Genomic DNA, 23,709 nt, shown 5'->3' with positions numbered 1-23,709 from the left:
GTTAATTTTTCAAATTATATATTCAGATTGAATTATAAATTTTAATTAAATATTAGAAAATAAATAAATATATATTTTATGAACTACTATTTTATTTTTACTAAAAAAAAAAATGAATAAACACGTGAACAAACCGAACCAATCTAAAATATTTATAATTGAGTTGAGTTCGTCATTTAATTGGATTAGATTAGGCAAATCTTTTGGACGGGTAGATGATTCAACAACTTAAATACCGTTCATAGCCCAACTCAACCAATCCTTTATTTTTGGGTTCGGTTGTCCGTTCTTCATTTTTGTAATTATTTTTAAAAATTCTACTTATTTTAAAATACATGTTTACATTAATAACTAAAATTTGATAAAACACAAATATCAAATATTTATTAGTAATAACGCGCCACTAACATCGGTTATAAACGTTAAATATTTACATTCGAATTAGGTTATAATCTTATTTTCTGGTTGGTTAGGTTGAGTTGACTAAAAAAAATGTCAACTTACGAACGGAGGTGAATTTTTCGGTTTTCTCAAAATTCAACCTTAACCCTAATTGAAAAATAAGAATAAAATAGTTAAAATTAGATAGTTTAGATCGATCGAATTCTCGAGTCATACTAACACAGGGAAGATTCTTGAGAAATGAATTAGGGATGGGAGGACAATGAAATGGTGGGAACAATGCACGCGCGCAGAAGCGCGTGGGAATGTTGTGAAGATGGGAAGAAGAAGGGAAGGAAAAATTGAGCCAAAGAAGCGAAGTAACGAAAACCGAAGCTTTGTCTCAGATACAAACGCAAAGCCAAGAGAGGAGAGAGAGATGGAGCAATCTAGAGAGAGAAAGCAGAGCCCTATTTCTCTCTCCTCCTTCTTCCACCATGCTTTCAATTTCATAGCATAACAAAAATCATCGACCCCACAAATTTGGTAAATTCTTCGTTCAACAATGCCAGCATCTCCTTCCTTCCCATCTGGTAAATTCTTCTGACCTAAAATCTCTTGTTTTCTCTCACTCCCCTGTTCTTCTTCTTCTTCTTGTTTTCTCTGCATAATTTCATCATTTACGCATTCTCCACTACATTTCTCATGTTGAAATTTTGTTAATGCTGTGTAATTTTTGGTTTTGACAAAAACCTTATCAGGATCTCGCGGAAAATGGAAGAAGAAGAAGAGGGACACGCAAATTGGCCGTAGAAACAGCTATGGGAATAGTAATAACAACGGAAGCAACAAGCACGATGATGATGATGAAGATGAAGATCTTGCCACTGTTGAAAATGAGGAAATGGAACGCGATAACGACGATTCTGAGGACCCTCAGCCGACGCCCAATTCGAGTCTTCAGGAGACTGAGCTCTTGTCGGATGATAAAATGCGAGTCTCTGAGTTTCCTCAGGTGGTCAAGCGGGCTGTCACTCGGCCTCACTCTTCTGTGTTGGCTGTTGTGGCAATGGAGAGGGCAAATCAAAGTAAGGTGCTGTCTGGGAATCCCTTGATTTTGGAGAATGTGTCTTACGGGCAGCTGCAGGCGCTGTCTGCTATGCCTGCGGATAGTCCGGCTTTGCTGGATCAAGAGAGGGTGGAGGCTGGGAATGCGGCGTATGTGATAACTCCACCATCGATTATGGAAGGTCGTGGCGTGGTCAAGAGGTTCGGGAGTAGAGTTCATGTTGTTCCTATGCACTCAGGTCTGATCCTCTTGTCCTCGTCAAGTTAGTGAATTCCTGCATATATATTTTGGGGGAAAATAATATACATTATCATCTGTACCTTACATTTGTAGTAGGATAAATTCACGGTTCTTGTTAGCACTATTATGAACAAATGAGAGCTAATTTTGTCTGCAAATAACTTCTTCGGGAATTCTAATGTGTGTTCTTGCGAAACGAAACGTTACCTTCCGTGTGATATTCCACATCGGTTGGGGAGGAGAACGAAGCATTCTTTATAAGGGTGTGGAAACCTCTCCCTAGTAGACGCGTTTTAAGAACCTTGAGGGGAAGCCCAAAGATGATAATATCTACTAGCGATAGGCTTGAGTTGTTACAAATGGTATTAGAGTCAGATACCAGACGATCTGTTGCCCCGAAGGGTGGTGGACCCGAGGCGGTGAGCCAGCAAGGACGCTGGGCCCCGAAGAGAGGTGGATTGTGGGGTCCCACATCGATTGGAGAAGGGAACGAGTGCCAGCAAGAATGTTGGGCTCCGAAGAGGGGTGGATTGTGAGATCCCACATCGGTTAAGGTGTGGAAACCTCTCCCTAACTGACGCGTTTTAAAAACCTTGAGGAGAACCCGAAAGGGAAAGTCCAAATAGGACAATATCGGTTAGCGGTGAGCATGGACTGTTACATTCCAAGTGTAAAATATATGGTTGAATAGCTTGAATTTATAAATAGTTTTACTTACTGAGTTCTGTAATTGTTAGTATGATGCAGTTTTAGTCGGGTACTATTGGGTAAAAAATCATAATAGAATTTGTATGTTATGTTAGTGTTACATGCCTACGGAGGATTTCTATTATGTGATAGTTGATTTGTTGGAAACAGATTGGTTTTCACCTGCTACAGTGCATCGACTCGAGAGACAAGTTGTTCCACATTTTTTCTCTGGGAAATTGCCTGACCGCACTCCTGAGAAGTATATGGAAATCCGAAACTTTGTTGTTGCCAAATACATGGAGAATCCTGAGAAAAGCGTCACAGTTTCAGACTGCCAAGGATTAGTTAATGGTGTCAGTAATGACGATTTAACTCGAATTGTTCGATTTCTTGATCATTGGGGTATTATTAATTATTGTGCCCCGACACCTAGTTGTGAACCATGGAATAGAAGTTCATACTTGAGAGAAGATATGAACGGTGAGATTCATGTGCCATCAGCTGCTTTGAAGCCTATTGATAGCTTAATCAAATTTGACAAACCAAAATGTAGGCTCAAGGCAGCCGATATCTATTCGGAACGTTCATGCCATGATGACAATGATGATTTATGTGATTTGGATAACAGAATTCGGGAGCGTCTAGCTGAAAGTCATTGTAGCTCGTGTTCTCGAACAGTTCCCATTGTATGCTACCAATCACAGAAGGAGGTTAGTTTCCCTATTGTACTCCATTGTTTATCTGACTCAAGTATTTTAGCATATGTAGCTTGTATATATGCTTGAATGAATGATGGTTGTCAGGGCAAAGATAAGTACAGTTAGAGGCAATAAATATAATGAAAATTAGAAAACAATGTAATAGTGATGTTTCGTGTGACATGCCCCTGACATCGAAACCTTTTCCTGTTGAGAGTAAAATAAAAACGACGGGATTTTAAATTATTGAACACGTGGTTGTCTGGAATGGTAAATTCTAGAGACCTTGGGGCATAGGCCATTCAACTTTGTTGAGGGAGAAAAGGAGCGGAAATAATCGTAGACTAGGCAATGTTTTCTACTACTATATATATCCACCGGTATATGTTGTAGTAGAAACCTGGAGTGAATTAGTTGTATGCTTGAAGAAAACATCACCGGTTGTTGGCATCCTTGCAACAGGTAGATGTTTTACTTTGCACCGACTGCTTCCATGAAGGAAAATATGTTGCTGGTCATTCGAGCATCGATTTTCTGAGGGTGGACATGACGAAAGATTATGGCGAACTAGATAGCGAAAATTGGACCGATCAAGAAACTCTGTTGCTTTTAGAGGCGATAGAATTGTATAATGAGAATTGGAATGAAATAACAGAACATGTTGGGTCCAAGTCTAAAGCTCAATGCATTATACATTTTCTCCGTCTATCAGTTGAAGATGGTATTCTAGAAAATGTTGATGTGCCTGGTGTTCCTCTCTCATCCAATTCTTCACATGGAAAAGATAACGAGAAGTCACATTCAAATATTAATGGAAATGTAGCCGGTACTTTTTAACTTTTAACTAATAGTTTATCTCATAATTATGACTTTTTGACATTTTCTTTTTCTAAATATTTGTTTCTTTCTTTAGGATCTTCCTCTCAAGACAATAAAGAGATGCATGATAGACTACCATTTGCTAATTCTGGGAACCCAGTCATGGCGTTGGTATGTGTCCAACACTGAGCTTTTAGTCCCTCCATGTGCCATTAACATAAATTGCTCCACTCAAGTAAAAATTTCTGCTATCTACTTATTTTCATTGTGTCAGCGGCTCGTTTATGGGAATGAGTAATAGAACTAGAAAAAGGACCTGGTTGATGATTTGGAATAATGAGTCTAAGACAATTAAGCAGGGAAGAAAGCTGTGAGGAGGCTAACCTGTTTGAAGCTGTCGGAGTTCTGGAGTGAACTTGTTGTATAGTACTAATATTAGTAGCTTGTGTCAAAGTAATAAGAGTGCACACAAGATAGAACTGTAGGGTTAAGAAGCTTACTCGTTTGAAGCTGCTTGAGGCCTGGAGTTAATTAGTTGTCGTACTAGTATTGGTAGCATTTGTCAGAGTAATAAGTGTACACACAAGATATAATTGTATGGTTAGATGGCTTACCTGTTTGAAGCTGTTGTAAATGGGTATGTAATGGCCTAAGCCCCGCTAATAGATATTGTCCTTTTTGGGCTTTCTATTTCCCGGCTTCTCCTCAAAATTTTTAGAATGCGTCTACTAGGGAGAGGTTTTCATACCCTTAAAAAGTGTATTTCGTTCTCCTCCCCAATTGATGTGAGATCTTACAATCCACCCCCTTTGGGGCCCAGTGTCCTCGCTAGTCCTCATTCCCTTCTTTAATCGATGTGGGACCCCTCAATCCCCACCCCATTTGGGATCCAACATCCTTGTAGGGTTAGAAGGTCGTCTAGAAAATAGTTGAGCGAGGCACACTTGAATTGGCTTGATTCTCGGAAGTAAGTGAAGGAAAAGGAAAGATAAAGTTGAGCTCTTTTCATATCTTCAACAAGAATGTAAATTCATATACTTTAACTACAATTGTTTTAAAATTAATGGTAACACTAAGGGGTTTTCATTAATTTTACAGTTTGAAGTGTAGTCACCTGATCTCAATGAACGATACACTGGGTAATATCTTGACTTGCTGCGTGTTTCCACCATAGACGATTTGTCTTGCTCGGCCTTGAAAGCATGGGCTGTATTTCAAGCGGTTTAATTTCAAATTTCTACGTTTTATTCTGCTAAGAAGTAACTTTCATCGAGATGTTGGACTCTTCATTTCCAATTTAATATTGATTTAGATCTGATTGAAGGAGCTCTGATTATGAGGTTCTATTTAAAAAATCGAGTATTACTATCGATAAATAGGGTTGCAATTGATTTCACTTCTGGATATTTGCAAGGTTGCTTTTCTTGCATCTGCTATTGGACCAAGAGTTGCTGCATCTTGTGCCCATGCATCCTTAGCTGCATTATCTGAGGACAGTGAAGCTTCTTCTGGGAGCATATTTCAAGTGGAAGGTTCTGTGAATCCTAGTAGGTAAATTGCATTTTTTTTACTCATTGTAAATGTATGACTTATTCAACTAGATACTTTTCTTCAACAAATGCTGTTAAGTTTTAACCTTGAACATTTAGAACGGTTCTTGCGAGTTGCTGTTTTATTTGTGAAACCTTACTTTATGGCATATATAGCTTTGCTTCATTGTCGACACTGGATTAGTAGATCTTGAAAAAGGAGCTTGTGCTTGCATGTGTGTTTTACTGAGGCAAAAGATGGTATAATAGGACATAAGGGCATCTAGGCTAATGTTAGGTACGTGGGAGATTTTAGAGGATAAATGTAACCACCATAGCCTACCGCCAGCAAATATTTTCCTCTTTGGGTTTTCCCTTTCGGGCTTCTCCTCAAGTTTTTTTAAAATGCATCTGCTAGGGAGAGGTTTCCATACCCTTAAAAGAAATGTTTTGTTCTCCCTCCAACCGATGTGGGATCTCACAATCCACCCCTTTTGGGGGCCAGCGTCCTTGCTGGCACACCACCCTATGTCTGGTTCCGATATCATTTGTAGCAGCCCAAACTCACCGCTAGCAAATATTGTCCTCTTTGAGCTTTTCCTTCCAGGATCTCCCTCAAGGTTTTTAAAACGTGTCTGCTAGGGAGAGTTTTCCACCCCCTAAAAGGAATACTTCGTTTTCCTTTCCAACCGACGTGGGATCTCACAATAAAAATTGGTTCCAACTTCCAAGAGTTAATATTGTGGACGTCATAAGGTGTTTTAAGTATAATTGCATGAATTCTATTTTTAAAGTATGATTTATTTCAAGATTGAATATTCTTTTCCAATAATAAGGACGAATGTGGAGGTCACACATGTCAGAGACGGTGGCTCCTATGGAAAGCTTCCAAATTCAGTCAAGCTAAAAGGTTTGATTTGAGATTTGTTCTATTTCTTGACAAATGTTTTAGATTATTGTGAAACTTATTCAATATATATGGTGGATTCAGATGAGAATAAGGCAGAGACAGAGGTAACACTATTATCTGCTGAAAGAGTTAAAGTTGCATCAAAAGTAGGTCTTGCTGCCGCTGCAACAAAGGCTAAATTGTTCGCAGACCACGAAGAACGAGAAATCCAACGGTTGTCTGCTAATATTATAAATCATCAGGTATGGCCCGTATATATGAGTAGTAGTAGTAGTCAGAAACTAAGTGCCCTTTTCACTTAATCATTCAGAACTATACGTTTATAAGTTCATGTTCTGCTTGAACTACAATTTGGCTTGTGTGTTTTGAACGAGCTAGTACGACCTGTTTGACTAATAAACATTGGTTAGTCGTTGTGATATCCCACATTGGTTGATGAGGAGAACGAAATACCCTTTATAAGGGTGTGGAAACCTTTCTTTAGCAGACGCGTTTTAAAGCCTTGAGGGGAAACCTGAAAGGGAAAGCTCAAAGAGGACAAAATCTACTAGCGGTGGGCTTGAGCCGTTACAATAACGATATATTTAAGCCTAGTTCTCGAAATGACATATGGAGGGGTTTTGAACATGCAGTATTCTACCTTTTTCTCCACAATTTTCTTGTTCGTACTTTCGACTCTGAATGGGCGATGTTTTATTAATTAAAAGCCTGTTCATCAGTTTAGGGAATAATTTTTTTTTTTTGGGGATAAGATTGACCGTCTGTTGTCTGCTGGGAAAGTTGATATTTATGTGTTTCACTCTAAAGAGTAGTTGATGGTCTCTGTTGTGTCTAAACTTATGAACAGTTAAAAAGACTTGAGTTGAAGCTGAAGCAGTTTGCAGAAGTAGAAACCTTCTTGATGAAGGAATGCGAACAAGTCGAGAGGACAGGGCAGAGATTTGTTGCAGAACGAGCTCGAATGTTAGGTGTCCAATTTGGAGCTGCTGGAGTCAGCTCACCTGCGAGTTTACCGGGGGTTATTCCTCCCGTGGTAAACAACAATAGGGTGAGCTCACCTGCGAGTAGGCCGAATGTGATCTCGCCTCCACCATCCCAGCCAAGCGTTTCGGGGTATGGCAACAACCAACCACTTCATCCCCACATGTCGTACGTGCCCAGGCAGTCGATGTTTGGCTTGGGGCAAAGGCTGCCTTTGTCAGCAATTCAGCAGCAGCAGCAGCTGGCCTCAACGACTTCGTCTAATGCTATGTTCAATGGCCCGAGCAATGCACAGGCTTCTCTCAGTCACCCAATGATGAGGCCAGTTACTGGATCCAGCTCTGGATTAGGCTGAACTTGGAAGAAGGCACGTGAATTCCTTTTAAAGTCGACGACGCGTTCAGGTAAAAGAAAAACGATAATATTCCATGAGAAAGAGTTGTCCATTCGTCTAACGTTTTCTTTCTTTGGGAGAAACATGGGAGATTAACCTGAGGCAATAGTAGTAGGGATTGTAATTGCATTCGATTAGATGTAAAAAAAGGGGAACAAAAAGGAACAAAAAGAATGAGGAGAAAGTTAGCTGTTGTGGTGAAAAACCCATTCATGAAAGTGCTTCCATTCTTTCTTTTCTTTTACCCCCTGAAAGTGCTAGATTTCAGTAGAGAGGGATGGTTAGAAGAATTAGTAATGGTAGAATTGGATTCTCTTTCAGGATCTTTTTCTTACCTTCTCCACCTTTTACTTTTGTTCATCATCCATCTTTAATATTCACCTCATCCCATTTCATCCCCTTAAAAAGTGTTGTAGTTTTATTGAGGTGATATGTCTATACGTCTTCACGTCTTGTCTTTACGGTTGTATTAGGAGTTACTTCACATTTTACGTAGCTTCCTCCTTCAATCTGAAGTACCTCGATAGGTTGACACGTTTTGTTTTTACTGCTATATGAGGAGTTACTCACATTTTACATAGCTTCATTCCTTTAGTCTTAGAATCTTCGATATGTTGACACAGTCTTGTTTTTACTCCTATATTAGGAGTTACTTCACATTATATGTAGCTTCCTTCCTTCAATTTGAAGTACCTCGATATGTTGATATGTCTTGTTTTTATTGCTATATTAAGAGTTACTTCACATTTTACGTAGCTTCCTTCCTTCAATTTGAGGATCCTCGATATGTTAGACACGTCTTGTCTTTACTCCTATATTAGGAGTTACTTCACATTTTACGTGTAGCTTCCTTACTTTAGTTTGTGGATCCTCGATATGTTGACACCGTCTTGTCTTTACTCCTATATTAGGAGTTACTTCACAAGTTTGTGGATCTTCGATATGTTGACACCGTCTTGTCTTTACTGTCGTATTAGGAGTAACTTCACATTTTACGTAGCTTCATTCCTTTAGCCCGAAGATTCTTGATATGTTGACACAAAACAAATCGCGAAGTTGATTCTATCTTTGTTGAATCTTTCGTGGATAATTTGATAAGCCAATGTTTGAGAGGTACAACCATTTATATAATTATATAATTATATAATTGTTAAATCATTATATTTTTATACTGAAGTCTTAAAAAAGATCCAAATTTATACAATTTTTAATTTATCAATAAAATACTTTTTTCCCCATATCATTTATTCTTAAGCATATGTTCCAAGCCTTCCTTTGAAATTTTGGTTCCTCTCATCCTCAATATAAAATAAAAATTGATTTTTCCTTTAAATCATCAAGTTTTAATTTAATTAACCATAAAATGTTTGAATTAGGAAAAAATAAAAGAAAAATAAAATACCACAAGGAAGCAACAATCTTAATATTTAGGGTATATATTTCATATTTATGGGGTTTTTTAAGAAAATCCCTATGATTGCAAAGCACAATACAATCGGGATTTAACGCTTCTTATTTCTACTCTTAAAAGGGCTTTCGAGGTACCTAAGCCCAATAACTCTAAAGCCCAATAACTCTAAAGCCCAATAACTCTAAAGCCCACTTACAAGCACTAGCAAGACGGGGCGAAAACTGGGCCTGGCCGCTATAAATTCAGCCCAACATTCCATAAGCCCACGGTCTTATATGGTCCAATCAAAAGAGCCCAAATCCGGCCCACTCAGAATCACTAGTCGGACGGGGTGATGACTGGTACGACGAAAGCGACGACGGCGACGGCGACGACGAAACCGAATTTCTGAACGGCGAAATCGACTTCTTACTGGAAAGAGACCACCGCGGCAAAGTCTCCAATTCAGAGGCACAATCCGGTTCGGGTTTCCTGTTCAAAATCTTGGTCGCTTTCCGGTTCGGCAAAGGCGAGGAGAAGCAACCGACCGAGACCTGCTCGGGTTCGGCAAGTTTGGACTGGGAGGAAGACCATCGGTCGGACCGGGTTCGGAGGGAGTTGGAAGAACGGTGGAATTGGGTTGCAGTTACAGCCGGAGGAGGCTTTAGCTTCTTGTGTTGTTGCGGAGAGTGAGTGGGGAAAGGGTGGAGGCAGTGGTGGTTCCTGGGGACGCCAGGTTTGATCTCCCATTTGAAAGGAACGGCAGCCGGTTGCCGGTAAAATTCATCGACATCCATAGCTAGAAAGGTGTAAAAGGGAAGTGGAAGAGAAGTGGGGGATGGGATTGGTTATGTAAGGGAGGAAGAAGAAGAAGAAGAAGAAGAGCGTCCAAAACTGGAAATCTCAGCGAAATCAGAGGCATTTGAGATGGGATTTTGGTGGGTCCGCTTTGACTTTGAATTTGGAATAATTATATATAAAGACAAAATAAAAGTGCCTAACTTTAAACACACAAATTTATTATTCAAATGTAATGATTTTAATTATGAAGGTTTGTCTCTGCTTTTCCATGTAAATTAATCTTAATTAGCCTATTTAAACTAATTTTGATTCTAAGATAATTCGAAAAAGAAAAGGAATTTAGGTCAACTATAAGTAAGTCAATCCGTCAATCCATAATTTAAGAATTTCTGGTTTTAAGTTACTTCAAAACTTGTGACAGAGGAGTAAAAAGAGACCTATCTAATAACGAACAAGATCTAAATGTGCTAGTGACCGTTTATTTAAAAAAGTGTAAGAAACCATAAAAAAACTTATATTTTATTTGTATGGTAACAAAATTCCATAAAACACATCCTATTAAGATCTTTGGAAACTTGTAGGGATAATTTAGTGCTTCTTATGAGTAGGGCATGGTGAGTCCGACCACTCTCGATTTCTAAAGAGTTTGGCTTCTATTTGTTATCGTTATCATCTACATCATCATCATTGTCCATCTATACAATGAAATGGTGAGAAGAAGATGATGAAGAAGAAGGGGCAAATCGCAAAGAAACCATGGAATGATGAGAAAGAGGCAAAGGGCGATTTGGTAATTGTGGAATTTCAATATCACCTTCCAACATCTTCAAAGCTTCATCAATGGTGGGTCTAAAGGCCACATTCACATGAGCACAAAGCAAACCCACATGAACAAATCTCTCCATTACCCCTTTTGCCCCTTCTCCACGGATCGATTCCTCAAAAATGGCTTCCACATTCCCCACAAGCTTCCAAGCCCAATCCGTAATCAAATCCCAACTCTCCAACACTTTCCTCCCACTCATCATCTCCAAAATCACAATCCCAAAACTGTACACATCGCTCTTCTCAGTCAGCTGCCCGTATAAACCATACTCCGGAGCCAAATACCCACGAGTTCCGGCCACCCTCGTCGTCAAATGCGACTGACCTTCTTTACTCTGCTTTGCCAAGCCGAAATCCGCCAGTCTGGCCCGCCATTCTGAGTCCAGCAGGATGTTCGTGGGTTTGATGTCGCGGTGGTAAATCGCCGGTTTGGTTCCATAATGAAGGTAATTTAGTCCTCTTGCTATATCGAGAATTATGGCTTTTCTCTGCGGCCATGTTAATGGGTTTTTGTTGCTTTTGGTGAAGAGATGATCGCTGAGGTTCCCATTAGGCATGAAATCGTAGACTAAGAATTTTCTCTTTTGGGATTTGAATTTCGAGTCGTTTTCTATGCAACAGCCTCTAAGAGAGAGCAGATTTCTGTGTTTGATTTTGCTGATGATTTCGACTTCGTTCGTGAAATCTTCGTCCCTTTCTGAATCCAAATCAATGATTTGTTTCACTGCCACTGAACTTCCGTCTGAAATCTTGCCTTTGTAAACGAACCCATCGGCGCCTTGGCCGATTAGATTCCTCTGAGAAAACCCATGTGTGGCCTTTTCCAGCTCTGTTATACTGAACCATTTCGCCCCAAAGTGGCGGAGTTTCTGTTCTTGTTCTTGTTCTTTGAACCATTTCTTCTTGGATCTCAAAACCAAAACCGCAATTACAATGAGAAATGTAAACCCAAAACCCACCGCCATTAAAGCGTTTCTGCTTAGAAGGGATGCTCTGTTCATCTTTGAGGGCTTTAATGGCAACCCCATAATACAAGAAGCCACTCTGGTATCTTTAGGACCGAATTCGTTGGCAATTCCAGCAGCATAAAGAACAGTGAAATAAAAGCACTTAGTTCCATTTGGGTCTAGACCCATGAGGCGAGAGGTGAGTTTCATGCCGGCGTCGACACAGGTGCCGCAATGAGTCAGTCCAGTCAAGTCGCCACCGCACGCAGTGTCGACTGGGGTTGTAGAGCCGACTTTAGCAACCCAATCGTGAGTACTTAAAATTCCGGCACAGTTGGAGGAATTGGCAGCGAATTGAGATGGGTTTTGGAAGCAATTGGGGATGAGAGAAGGAGGGAGGGAGAGTGAAGAGAGCTTGGATTGGAAAGAGGTGAGGCATGAAAAAGAGGAATTGGAATTGGGGAGGTGGAAAAGGGAAGTGTCTTTGAGGTGTTGGGCTAGGCCGATGCCGAAGAGGCTGAGAAGGGTTTGACAGCAGGGGGCGGCGGCGGCGTTTTGGCGGTTGCAGCTGGTAGTGTCCCACGGGATGATTTGGACGTAGGTGAAGTCTATGGGGCAGAGAGAAGAAGAAAAAGGGACGATGAAGAGGATTGAGAGGAGGGTGAGACAGAGGTAGTGGGCCGACATGTCGTCGTGTTCGTTGGGAATGAAAATGGGATTGGATAGATTTTTGTAGTGGTGGATTTTGAAAGAGAAATTTCAGAGGGCGGCGAGGGCAGTCAAAATTGCACGTTTTGGTTTTGGATTTTGTTGGGATTTGTTGCTTATCCTACGTTAGGTGGGGCTTTTCAATTGGTATATCTATCAAATTGGTGTGCCTTTGTATAAGGCTGGCACAATTGACTCTAAATAATTATCTATTCTTTACCATTTCTCTCTCCCATTCAACACTACGGTTTTAGTGTCACGATTCTACTTGTTCAAGACGTATTGTTTATGGCCGCATGTTGGATGTCCTGGTCATGTTTGTTCAAGACGTGTTGTCCATAACCGCATGCTCGTTTCAAATCTCTTTTACATGCTTTCATCTTAGATAGCCCTTTATTACTTCATGTTGTGTCAATTCATGAGTGAATGACTTTTCACCAAAATTATGTCTGCACTCGTCAGGACTAAAAAGCCTTAAATGTACTATAAGGGGCTATGACTAATTGTCAATTCTTCCCCCCTAGAGTTATATGTTTATCTAAGCCTTTGTATTGTATTTCTCGCTTAATAGCCTATAACATTGCTCTCAAAACCTTCTTTCAATCTTATTTTCAAACTCTCTTTTGAAAATCTCTCTACCCCCATTTTTTAAGACCTCCTTCTTAAAACGGGGCCAGAAGCTTGAGCATACGTTTCCCGGCTATAGGCAATGCGAATCCGAATAGGCTTGACTCACTCGGTGTTGGGAGTGAGTACCACACAATCGTAAAGTCCGCGACCAAGAAAAGTGTGATTAAGACCATTAGCAACATCAAAGATGCTTCTCCAAGGATTTCTCTTGTCCATAAGGAAATCTAACCGTCACTTTAACCCTTAAACTTAAAAACTAGAAAGACAATTTCACATGCAAGCTGCCCTTACACTCACAGATATCAATCAAAAGAAACGAGAGACAGAAAGACGGGTCTAATTAAAAAAATATGCATAAATGAACTAGCACAGTTGGAAAGCATCCCTAGAGTATCCAATATTTGCACAACGGTATTTCTGTGACAGCTTATGCCTAACAGGTTAATAGAAATGGTCTATCTGTTTGATTTGATGTTATGTTATACACTGTAAACTACACAACTAAAACTACAAACATATCCAACCTGATGCACAATCACAGCAGAATTCAAGTTGAGCAAAAAGGAATAAAACCTGTAAATTAACAGCAGTAACCTTATCAGCTTCGGCCCGAACAAGCTTGTTGCATGATGGGCCTTCCGTTCTATCTGTAGGGAACATCACGGTATTATATGTCGACCATCAATCATGAATATGATAACGCAAAATAGAGATCGAGCAAGAATAAAACCTGTGAAAACGTCTGAACCATTGGATATCCCTATGCAATTACATTGTTGGCTTCCTTATTTGCAAGGTCAAACTCACCACTATTACGGGCAGCAAAAAGAGCGAATAAAACAACTAGAAGGACAACATGACGACGTTCGAGAGTGTCAAACAGTCTATATGCTCTGAGTATTTACCAAGAAAAATTCTGTCCAAATCAAGCAAATTATAAATCAACCTTTAGGGAATCAAACAACTATTGAATTGTCAAAGCCATCAGCAGATGAATCTAGCATATGTTATAGTTGAAGGAAAAACAGAGTAAAATATGAAGTACATCATCTTATTAATAAATCCAACCATCCAAAAGGAAAAATCAGTCACAAATAGCTAGTTCTGGTCATTCTCCAATTCCACAGTTTCAAAAGTACCATTAGCCAACCAAAGAGGTCCATGGTTCTACCTCTAGACATGAAAACGGTGAGACATTCGATATTCAGAACATACAAGTCGAACTGCTACTAACCCAAGGCATCAGACGCAAACCGTAGAAAAAAAGCTTAAGAATCTTCAAGAAACATACAGTTCAGAAGATGAATACGACGCCTAGCCAATGTAACACCCTCACCATAACGAACTACTTCATATTGTTTAGTCATCTCTACTTCTCGAGAATTTGGAGTTACATACGCGTCTCCAAAAACAAAAGTTATCCATCTTCAAAAACCATAAACCTAGGAGTTATGCTTGGAAAAAACTTCAAGATAACATCCATTGTTGTGAAGAAAAAAGTTGATGAAAAACAGAGAAACAGAACAGACATAATAGAACTCAAAAACATAAAGAGCAGACAATTTACAGCCATTCTAGACACCCACCCATGAATGAGCACCTAAATCTATACCAAAATACCAATTCACAAATCACATCTCTTAAATGAAATTTCTGCTTGTTAAGTACCTTGCAAGAAACCCCATGAGGATTCTTTGTAGCCAATGATGCTTTCCTGTGAGCCTACACCACCAAAGCAAAAGAGAAGGGGAAATAAGCCATTAGTAGCACAAGCATAGGCTAAGAGTAAGAATTAGACCATAAATGGAACTAGGTAGAGAGATCCTTACTGTTCATCATGGAAATGTTAGACTAAATAATCCCGTGCAATTATATATTGTCACGATCGGCTACGCAGGTGGATAAGGAGATAGTCGACCGTAAAACCCTGTTTTCATCCACTGTGAAAGGTCCAGCTATTGTCTTTGCTCATTACGGGCATCAGTATCCTTTCCTCGACATAACGAGCTTTACTTTATCTACTTCCCTGTACCTATTTTCTATTCCATGTCTTATTCTTTTATGCACTTCTTCATCTAGTAAACTAGCTTCACCTGCTGAGTTCAGCAGATTACATACCAACTGATACGTATATTCTCTAGGCACAGAGCCTCCCTCGAGCAACTCGAGGAAGATATCACGGGCCTCAATTACCTTTCCTGCTTCACATAGAGCATGAATAATAGGAGTATAAGAACTTGATGTGGCAGTTCCATGGTTCATCTTTTGCATCATCCTCAACATCTTGATTGCTTGATCAATCTCGTTCACAGCACTATAGTATCTGATAAAAGAATTATACGTAACACGATTAGGAATACAACCCCTCTTGTTCATATCCTCAAACAATTCCAATGCCCGCTCGATTCGGTATGTTTTGCAACATCCATCAATCAAACAATTGTAGGTAACAACATCAGGTACAAAGCCCTTAAATAACATGATTCTAAACAAGTGATTAGCTTCCCACAGCCTCCTTCGAATGGCCTTTCTGCAACCAGTTTGCAAGCTGTATTTACAATAAGAACTAATCAGAATTGTATACGTGAAAATGTCTGGTGGGCATCTAAATCCGGGCAACTCCATTTGCTCCAACAAAAACCTAGCCTTCTTGAAATTCCCAATTCTGCACAGAGCATTAATAACAGTATTATAAGCATAAACATCAGGCTTACAGTGAAACTGTTTCATCCTATAGAATGCAGTAAGCGCTTCATTCACTAATCCCTGTTCTCCTAGGACTTTTATCAAACAGGTTATGGTCGCAGTAGTAATAAGCCCACTGCCTCTCCTGGACATTTCCTTAAAAAAATTCCAAAGACGCATCGATCTATTCCCTCGAGCCAAAACGCAAGCCATCTCTCGGCAAGTCATTTCGTCGTGTTGAAATCCAAAATGGGTTTCGACCCAATAGAAAAACTCCAACGCTTTATTCAATCCAAGCTCGACTTTGAGAGGATCCCTGTGAGCAGCCGGGCCAAGAACAAGCACATTGTTCTGAAACTTGTATGCCTCCTCTTTCAATTTCCTTTGCTTGAGAGGAGCGCGATGCCGAAATCCCTTTTGGATACCAATGGATCGAGTTGTTTGAAAAAATAAACGAGGTACTGACCGTAGAACATCGGAAACAGACTCCGAACTCCAAAGCTGGTGGCGGGTGGAGGAAGTAGTGGCTGCACAATGGATGTGGGTGTCGAAAGGGCGGTTTTGAAGCATTGCCGCCAAGATTTGGTCTACGAGACGGTGGTTCCTGAGACGAAGAGGATTTAATTGTGCCATACTTTAGAATGATTGTAGAATGCCAAGGTGAATGGTCTTGGTTAGAACTTCGAACATTCAATATCTGGTTGGAGGGGTTCGAGCTTGTTCGAGCTCATTTTAATAAAAATTACCACTCAAAATTATATTACAAAAATCACTTACAAAATTACCATGCTCGTCTTGAACTTTACATACTGTGTTACCACTTAGCATAGTCAATAGCCCGTGATTAGCTCTAGCACTCGAGCAACAACTGTTTACGGGTGTATAAAGGTTGGGTTGGGGAACTCTTTTCCAACTTAATCAACTTTTTTTTTTTTATTAAATTACTAATAAAAATAAAATTTTAAAATTTTTAAGATAATTTTAAAAGTTTAGGAATATTATTAAAAAAATTTAATTTATTAATCTAGACTAATTTTTATATCTAATTAAAAATCCAATATATAATTGCTTACCGGAGTCGAAACGAAGGCAGCGACCAGTTCTGCATGACGAAGTCAATCGGTAAGCTTCAGTCATTTACTTAGCCTGGTTCTCTCTTCGACGTTTTGCACAATGTATAGATGGATATTAAACTATCTTTTATGCTTCTTCTTCCATTTCTGCTACTTGATTATTGCATTGCATCGCATCCGCCATTTCCATTTCTTCTGCAACTCATTTTCTGTTCGGACTATAATCCGATTCGCACGAAATGGACGAAATTAAGGTTCTGACCGAAAGTTTAGGGTTGAAATCATCGCGGAAAGGACTTCCAATGGCGGCTTCTAGGGCGCGCGATAATGAAAATGCTTCGAAGTTTCAGAATCACAGGTTCAGTTCGGAGTTGGATTTGGATCTTGAATCTTTACATGATCCAACTCGATCTTCGTCTTCATATGGAATTGACGAGGCAGAGCGGTTCTCGAAGGAAATCGACGATTTCTTTCGATCATTCGAGTCTAAATCGGAGCGGGAAGCCACGATCGGGGGATTTTTCGACGATGATTTGGATGGAGCGAAGATGGATTGGGCCTGTTGCGAAGAGTTGATACCGGGCTTTGATGGAAGTTCAAGGCTCAATATCCCGTGAGTTTTCCTTCATCTCTCATTTTAACCTTTTAATTTTGTACTTAACATCCTTAATTAAATTTAATCTCAAGTCTGTTCATGTCTGTTCTTGCAGAATATTAGAAGATTTTAAATCACTTATTTTATTTTATTTTTAAAAAAATTTGAAATATTTTAATTTCTCTTTTTTAGTATTAGTTTCTCATTAATAATAAAATCATGTAATAATGACAATATTGTAAATATACCAGTGTTTTCATGTTTAAAAAATATTTTATAATGCAATTTTTCTTTTTATTATTTTAATATGACGCATTTTATATCATATTTTGTCCCTTAATTTATATATATATATATATATATATATTATTAGATGAACACGACTCTCCATAACAGTTTGATATTGTCCACTTTGGGCATAAGCTCTCATGGCTTAGTTCTGGACTTCCCAAAAGACCTCCCCTCGAACAAATTATGTCTTCCCTTAATCGAGGCTCGTCTCCTTTTTTCTTTTGGAGTCTTCGTCATTTTTTTACTATGCCTTTGAGGAGGCTCGACTCCTTTTTCTTTTGCAGTCCTTTGTTCGATATTTGAGGATTCTATTAGCATGTCTAAGTTTACGACATGGCTCTAATACCATGTTAGATGAAAACGACTCTCGTCAATGGTATGATATTGTCCACTTAGAGCATAAGGTCTCATGGCTTTGCTTTAGGCTTCCCCAAAAGACCTCATTTCAATGGAGATAGTATTTCTTGATTATAAACCCATGATCATTCCCTAAATTAGCTGATGTGAGACTTTCATCCAACACATACTATTGTTGAGATTCGTGATTCCTAATATGGTGTTAGAGTCATGCCTAATATGGTGTTAGAGTCATGCCCTTAACTTAGCTTTGTCAATAAAACCCTGAAGTGTCGAACAAAGAAGTTGTGAGCCTCGGAAGTATAGTCAAAAATTACTCAAGTGTCAAACAAATGGTGTACTTTGTTCAAGGGCTCCAACGACCTTAGGGGAGGATGGTTGGGAGGAGTCTCACATTGGCTAATTAAGAAGAAGATCACAAGGTTATAAGTAATAAATACTATATCCTTATGGGAAAACAAAAAACAAAGTCACGAGAGCTTATGTTCAAAATGAACAATATCATGACATTTTGGAGATTCGTGATTTCTAACGAACGTAAGAATAGAAAGTCAAGTGTTCAAACCCATGTATTGTCGTTTCTTGCTCAATTAATACTAACTTTCACTTATTGGGTCTTCTACAAATTTTGAGAATGCGTGTTTGATATAATTAAATTTATCATAACTCATCCGCTTAAATTTTCGAATCGATCGGTGATTTAATATGTCAATACAAAAGGTCCTCTTGGCTCGAGATCCGCAAGTAAATAGATAAGAAACTCCTTTATCGAAATTCAAACACATAACCTCTCACTAATGTGATGCATTATGATAAATTTCTGGTTCAGAAGGTTTAAATGGCATTTATTCTGACTTTGGCAGTAGAGGAGACGGTGCAGTTTGTAGATGCCGAAATAAATCGTTGGGCCTCGGTGAAACAGAGCAACCTTCGTGCTCCTCCTTGCATCATGTAAGGGCCAGATCCATAGGAGATATTGTCTCTTTAGGTTTTTTCTTTTGGGCTTTAAAAGGTGTCTATTAAGAGAGTTTACACACCCTTATAAATGGTGGTTTGTTCTCCTCTCCGACCTATTGCAATCCATCCCTTTGGGGCCCAGCGTCCTCATTGGCACTCTTTCCTTCCTTCAATCGATGTGGGACCGCCCCCAAATCCACCCTCTTTGGGGTCCGACCAATGTGGGACATCACAATCCACCCCTTTGGGGCCCAGCATCCTCACTGGCACTCTTTCCTTCCTTCAATCGATGTGGGACCGCCCCCAAATCCACCTTCCTTTGGGACCCAGCGTCCTTACTGGCACACCGCCTCGTGTCTATCCCCCTTCGGGGAACAATGAGAAGGCTGGCACATCGTTCAGTGTCAGGCTCTGATACCATTTGTAACGGCCCAGATCCACCGCTAGCAAATATTGTCCTATTTGGACTTTCCTTTTGGGTTTTAAAACCCGTCTGCTAGAGGAAGGTTTCCACACCCTTATAAATAGTGGTTTGTTCTCCACCCCAACCAATGTGGGACATCACAATCCACCCCCCTTCGGGACCAGCATCCTCGCTAGCACTTTTTCCTTCCTTCAATCAATGTGGGACCATCCCCAAATCCACCCCCCTTTGGGTGTCCGATGTCAGGCTCTGATACCATTTGTAACGGCCCATATCCACCGCTAGCAGATATTGTTCTCTTTGGACTTTCCTTTTGGGCTTTAAAACGTGTTTGCTAGGGGAAGGTTTCCACCCAACCAATGTGGGACATCACAATTCACCCCCTTCAAGGCCCAGCGTCCTCGCTGGCACTCTTTGCTTCCTTCAATCAATGTGGGACTGCCCCCAAATCCACCCCCTTTGGCCCAGCGTCCTTACTGGCACACCTCGTGTCTATCCCCCTTCGGAGAACAATGAGAAGGTTGGCACATCGTCCGGTGTCGGGCTCTAATACCATTTGTAACGGCCCAAAACGCATCTGCTAGGGAAAGGTTTCCACACCCTTATAAATGGTGGTTTGTTCTCCTCCCCAACCAATGTGGGACATCACAATCCACCCCCCTTCGGGGCCCAGCGTCCTCACTAGCACTCTTTCCTTCCTTCAATCGATGTGGGACCATCCCCAAATCTACCCCCCTTTGGGCCCAGCATTCTTACTGGTACACCGCCTCATATCTATCCCCCTTCGAGGAACAATGAGAAGGCTGGCACATTGTCCGGTGTCAGGCTCTAATACCATTTGTAACAGCCCATATCCACCGCTAGCAGATATTGTCCTCTTTGGACTTTCCTTTTGGGCTTTAAAATGCGTTTGCTAGGGGAAGGTTTATACACCCTTATAAATGATGGTTTGTTCTCCTACCCAACCAATGTGAGACATCACAATCCACCCCCTTCGGGGCCCAGCGTTCTCGCTGGCACTCTTTCCTTCCTTCAATCGATGTGGGACCGCCCCCAAATCCACCCCCTTTGGGGCTTAGCGTCCTTACTAGCACACCGCTTCGTGTCTACCCCCCTTCGAGAAACAGAGAGAAGGCTGGCACATCGTCGGGTGTCAGGCTCTGACCAGATCCACCGCTAGCAGATATTGTCCTTTTGGGCTTTAAAATGTGTCTACTAGGGAAAGGTTCCATACCCTTATAAATGGTTGTTTGTTCTCCTCTCCAACTAACGTCGGACATCACAATGTAAGTTACTGATTATCTGAGCACATGTTTTTAATTATCTAAAAGTTTAAGAATTGGTTTAACAAAAGTGAATCTCAAAATCACTTTGAAAGCATATACTTGGAGGTGAATATGGTTGGAAGCCAGTTTTAATGGCAGATTTGGTATCATCTTCTTCAGTAAACAAAGGCAATGCTATATGTGTTCATCCTGATAAGGTTCAACAATAAGCTGCCAAATTTCAACACATATACACTGCACAAAAACCTTTTTTCATTCTCAAGGTACCACACTCAACACCTGTTCTTCAACAATGCATACTACTTTTTACACTGAAATCATGCAAAACTTTTAGGGATGCTTAATCCTAAGCCATCTCAATAGCATGGAAGAAAATGAGTAGCAAACTCGAACGAGCTATTAGACATAGAATCGAAAGTTTAAAGTTTCATTAGAAATATTTTTAAAAATTTAAGGACTAATTCAATGAATCGTTTACGTGTTTGAAACAGTAACCTCAGAACAAATTCAGCAGGGAGGAACATGCATAAACAAAACCTCCATTAACAAATGGTAAAAAAAAGTCAACCAGTTTACCTTGTATGGCAAGCACTCTCTAAAATGTAAGTCTTACTTTGTTTCTTTAAAAGCAAATGAACTCATTACCTTTTATTTGGTTGCTTTACTTGCTTGTAAATGTTCTGTTGAGGATAATTTGAAGTATATTTTGAAAAGAAAAAAAAGTGGTTTAAATCAAATTTGTCTTTAATATTTATGAGAGTGAAAACATGTCACAAAAGTTTTTGGTCCAGGAAATGTCGGAAAACGTCAAAGGCAAACAAACAGACGAGTCACAGGAAATGGTAGTTTTTTTTCAAATGTAACGTTCTTTGTTGTTTTTTTTGTCATTTTATATACTTTAGCCGTTCATCTGATTGTCGGAACTAGTTAATGTATGCTTTAACTGTTGATTTGAGTGTTTGAACTAGCTAATACATACTTCAACTGTTCATCTGAGTATCGGAACTAGCTAATGTGTACTTCAGCTATTCATCTGAGTGTCGGAATTAGCTAATGTGTACTTCAACTATTCATCTAAGTGTCGGAACTAGTTAATGCATTCTTCAACTATTTATGTGAGTGTCTGAACTAGCTAATGCGTACTTCAGTTTTTCATGAGTGTCGGAACTAGCTAATGCATACTTCAACTATTCGTCCGAGTGTCTGAACTAGCTAACACATACTTCAGCCGTTTATTTGAGTGTTGGAACTAGCTAATGCATACTTCAACTATTCATCTGAGTGTCTGAATTAGCTACACATACTTCAGGTTCATCTGAGTGTTGAAACTAGCTAATGCATACTTTAATTATTCATTTGAGTGTTTGAACTAGCTAATACATACTTCAGTCGTTCATTTGAGTGTTGGGACTAGCTAACGTGTACTTCAATTATTCATCTAAGTGTCTGAACTAGCTAACACGTACTTTAACCATTCATCCAAGTGTTTGAACCAGCTAATGCATATTTTAACTATTCATTTGAGTGTCTAAACTCATTCCGGCATACTTTAACTATTTTCGTGAGACGTGTGATTTGTTCTACGATCGAGAACAGCGAGGCAAATTGGGGAGACAAAGTAACGATTTCGATTTCCATAGGAATAGTCTAGTTTCCTTTTGATGGATTGATAGTTGTGGATCTCTTAGATTCACCATTTACAGACATTTCAAAACAATACAGAAGTTGCTTTTGTTCTTCTTCAGCAGCAGGTGATCAATGACAGGTGAACAAACTTGTACTGAACTAGTAGCTGGTGTGAAAGGGCTTAACTGACTTAACATCATGAATAATTCCAGCTACTGACCCAGCTGCTGCAGCAATGGAGATCACCACGCAAGTCATACTCAGAATTTGGAGGGCTATCCATCTTGGGCTCCATTTTGGGATCTTGTTTTGAGCAATGTACAATTCAACTGGGAAGTAAACAGTGAGAGGCCAAAACCCTATGGCTCCTAGCAGTCCAGTGACATCGTTGAAGAACGGAACGAGCATCGAGATCAGAGTGGTGACGATCACAAATATCGTCCTCCAAACCATCCTAAAGAGTTTGAGTTTCAAGGAGCGAAAGCCCGGGATTGGGATCTTCATATCTTTATTGATGAATTGACTATCTGGGAATCGGTTCGACACGAATTTCTCAATGAACGAGAATATAGGTTGAGACATAACTTGGTATGCACCAACGAGATGCACTACAATGGCTATGTTCGCTATGTCGATAAGCCAATACGGGTTGTAGAAGCCGAAACCGGTTAGGAGGTTGCTTGGTGCTAAGTCCCCAAAGGCTGCATACCCCATACAACCACAGAGTAAGTAGAAACTTGTTGTCACTGCTATACTCGTACGACTTGCCTTTTTCATTGTCTTGATTTCTGATGGAGGAGCTTTGATAGTATCCTACATAAAAATGCAACACACTCACATAACTCGCCTCGCTTAATTCTCAAAAGTCGAACGGTTATCAGATCAGACAGACACAGTGACACAGAAAAGCAGGAAAAGTTCGTTCTTTTCGCGTCTTTTTTACCTGAATTTCAATGAGAACGTTCGAAAACGAGTAAGCGAAAGCTATGTCTCCAAGGGCTTGGAAGCTATTCCAAACCTTTTCGGTAGTGCCAGGGTCAGCTCCTGTAAGATTGCCCTTAAATTTTCTATTATCTGAAGAACAACAACAAGAAACTCAGGTTATTATGCAATGAATTTGAGGTAAATTAAGATCTTTCAAACGATAATAAGCAACCTGCAACTTGCATGACCCCAAGAACCAGCCCAATAGTGGAGTAAGTAAAAGACATGACAGCAGCAACGGTAGATAACCACCATAACTGATCAAAATCTGGAATTTGAGACAGCAAAATTTCCACTACTCCAAATGAAATCATATAAGAATTGCTGTTCATATGACAAGGATTCTTGCCTCCACTTTTGTGGAAGCAATTGGATCTCTTGATTGCCCTGTTCATACCAAAAAAAAAAAAAAAAAAAAA

The 23,709-nt window shown here is 39.8% G+C and overlaps 5 protein-coding genes across 5 annotated transcripts in view; 1 reads left to right on the top strand and 4 right to left on the bottom strand.

The window, feature by feature from the left end:
* Positions 1–760: 760 nt before the first annotated feature.
* On the top strand, positions 761–8,543 carry LOC111480241 (SWI/SNF complex subunit SWI3C-like). Its single transcript, XM_023125173.1, has 9 exons — positions 761–974; positions 1,143–1,688; positions 2,549–3,090; positions 3,541–3,904; positions 3,992–4,068; positions 5,312–5,448; positions 6,263–6,336; positions 6,418–6,578; positions 7,184–8,543. Exons 1-9 carry the CDS (start codon positions 947–949, stop codon positions 7,670–7,672), a joined length of 2,418 nt encoding a protein of 805 aa, XP_022980941.1. The 5' UTR covers positions 761–946; the 3' UTR covers positions 7,673–8,543.
* A 576-nt stretch (positions 8,544–9,119) lies between these two features.
* Positions 9,120–10,044, bottom strand: LOC111480325. Its single transcript, XM_023125299.1, has 2 exons — positions 9,319–10,044; positions 9,120–9,285 (listed from the first exon to the last, which is right to left on the bottom strand). The coding sequence occupies exon 1, from the start codon at positions 9,896–9,898 to the stop codon at positions 9,407–9,409; it is 492 nt and encodes a 163-aa protein (XP_022981067.1). The 5' UTR covers positions 9,899–10,044; the 3' UTR covers positions 9,120–9,285; positions 9,319–9,406.
* Positions 10,045–10,536: 492 nt separating this feature from the next.
* Positions 10,537–12,361, bottom strand: LOC111480778 (probable receptor-like protein kinase At1g11050). The gene has a single exon (XM_023125946.1). It carries the CDS (start codon positions 12,359–12,361, stop codon positions 10,598–10,600), a length of 1,764 nt encoding a protein of 587 aa, XP_022981714.1. The 3' UTR covers positions 10,537–10,597.
* Positions 12,362–13,345: 984 nt separating this feature from the next.
* Positions 13,346–17,269, bottom strand: LOC111480274 (pentatricopeptide repeat-containing protein At1g77405). The gene is made up of 5 exons (XM_023125223.1): positions 16,771–17,269; positions 14,842–16,301; positions 14,681–14,734; positions 13,743–13,928; positions 13,346–13,659 (listed from the first exon to the last, which is right to left on the bottom strand). The coding sequence occupies exons 1-2, from the start codon at positions 16,803–16,805 to the stop codon at positions 14,993–14,995; spliced, it is 1,344 nt and encodes a 447-aa protein (XP_022980991.1). The 5' UTR covers positions 16,806–17,269; the 3' UTR covers positions 13,346–13,659; positions 13,743–13,928; positions 14,681–14,734; positions 14,842–14,992.
* Positions 17,270–22,288: 5,019 nt separating this feature from the next.
* LOC111480271 (amino acid permease 3-like) overlaps positions 22,289–23,709 on the bottom strand; it is a 2,503-nt gene continuing 1,082 nt past the window's right edge. Inside the window, exons 4-6 of the mRNA XM_023125221.1 lie at positions 23,463–23,677; positions 23,250–23,380; positions 22,289–23,119 (exon numbers count right to left, since the gene is read on the bottom strand). Of these exons, the coding sequence (XP_022980989.1) occupies positions 22,466–23,119; positions 23,250–23,380; positions 23,463–23,677 (1,000 nt within the window). The 3' untranslated portion in view covers positions 22,289–22,465. The remainder of the gene's footprint in view (positions 23,120–23,249; positions 23,381–23,462; positions 23,678–23,709) is intronic.

Source organism: Cucurbita maxima, unplaced genomic scaffold (genome assembly GCF_002738345.1).
Source record: "Cucurbita maxima cultivar Rimu unplaced genomic scaffold, Cmax_1.0 Cma_Scf00006, whole genome shotgun sequence".
NCBI classification, from domain to species: Eukaryota; Viridiplantae; Streptophyta; class Magnoliopsida; order Cucurbitales; family Cucurbitaceae; genus Cucurbita; species Cucurbita maxima.
The sequence above is the reverse complement of the archived record's forward strand: the minus strand, read 5'-3'. Positions and strand labels throughout refer to the sequence as shown.

Bases quoted from the DNA above. Each gene is read 5' to 3' on its own strand.
- LOC111480241 (XM_023125173.1), top strand. From the start codon at position 947: ATGCCAGCATCTCCTTCCTTCCCATCTG. The intron at 975-1,142 runs GTAAATTCTTCT...AAACCTTATCAG, and splicing joins ATCTCCTTCCTTCCCATCTG to GATCTCGCGGAAAATGGAAG. The intron at 6,579-7,183 runs GTATGGCCCGTA...ACTTATGAACAG, and splicing joins CTAATATTATAAATCATCAG to TTAAAAAGACTTGAGTTGAA.
- LOC111480325 (XM_023125299.1), bottom strand. From the start codon at position 9,898: ATGGATGTCGATGAATTTTACCGGCAACCGGCTGCCGTTCCTTTCAAA.
- LOC111480778 (XM_023125946.1), bottom strand. From the start codon at position 12,361: ATGTCGGCCCACTACCTCTGTCTCACCCTCCTCTCAATCCTCTTCATC.
- LOC111480274 (XM_023125223.1), bottom strand. From the start codon at position 16,805: ATGCAGAACTGGTCGCTGCCTTCGTTTCGACTCCG. The intron at 16,302-16,770 runs GTAAGCAATTAT...TCTTCGTCTCAG, and splicing joins CTGCCTTCGTTTCGACTCCG to GAACCACCGTCTCGTAGACC.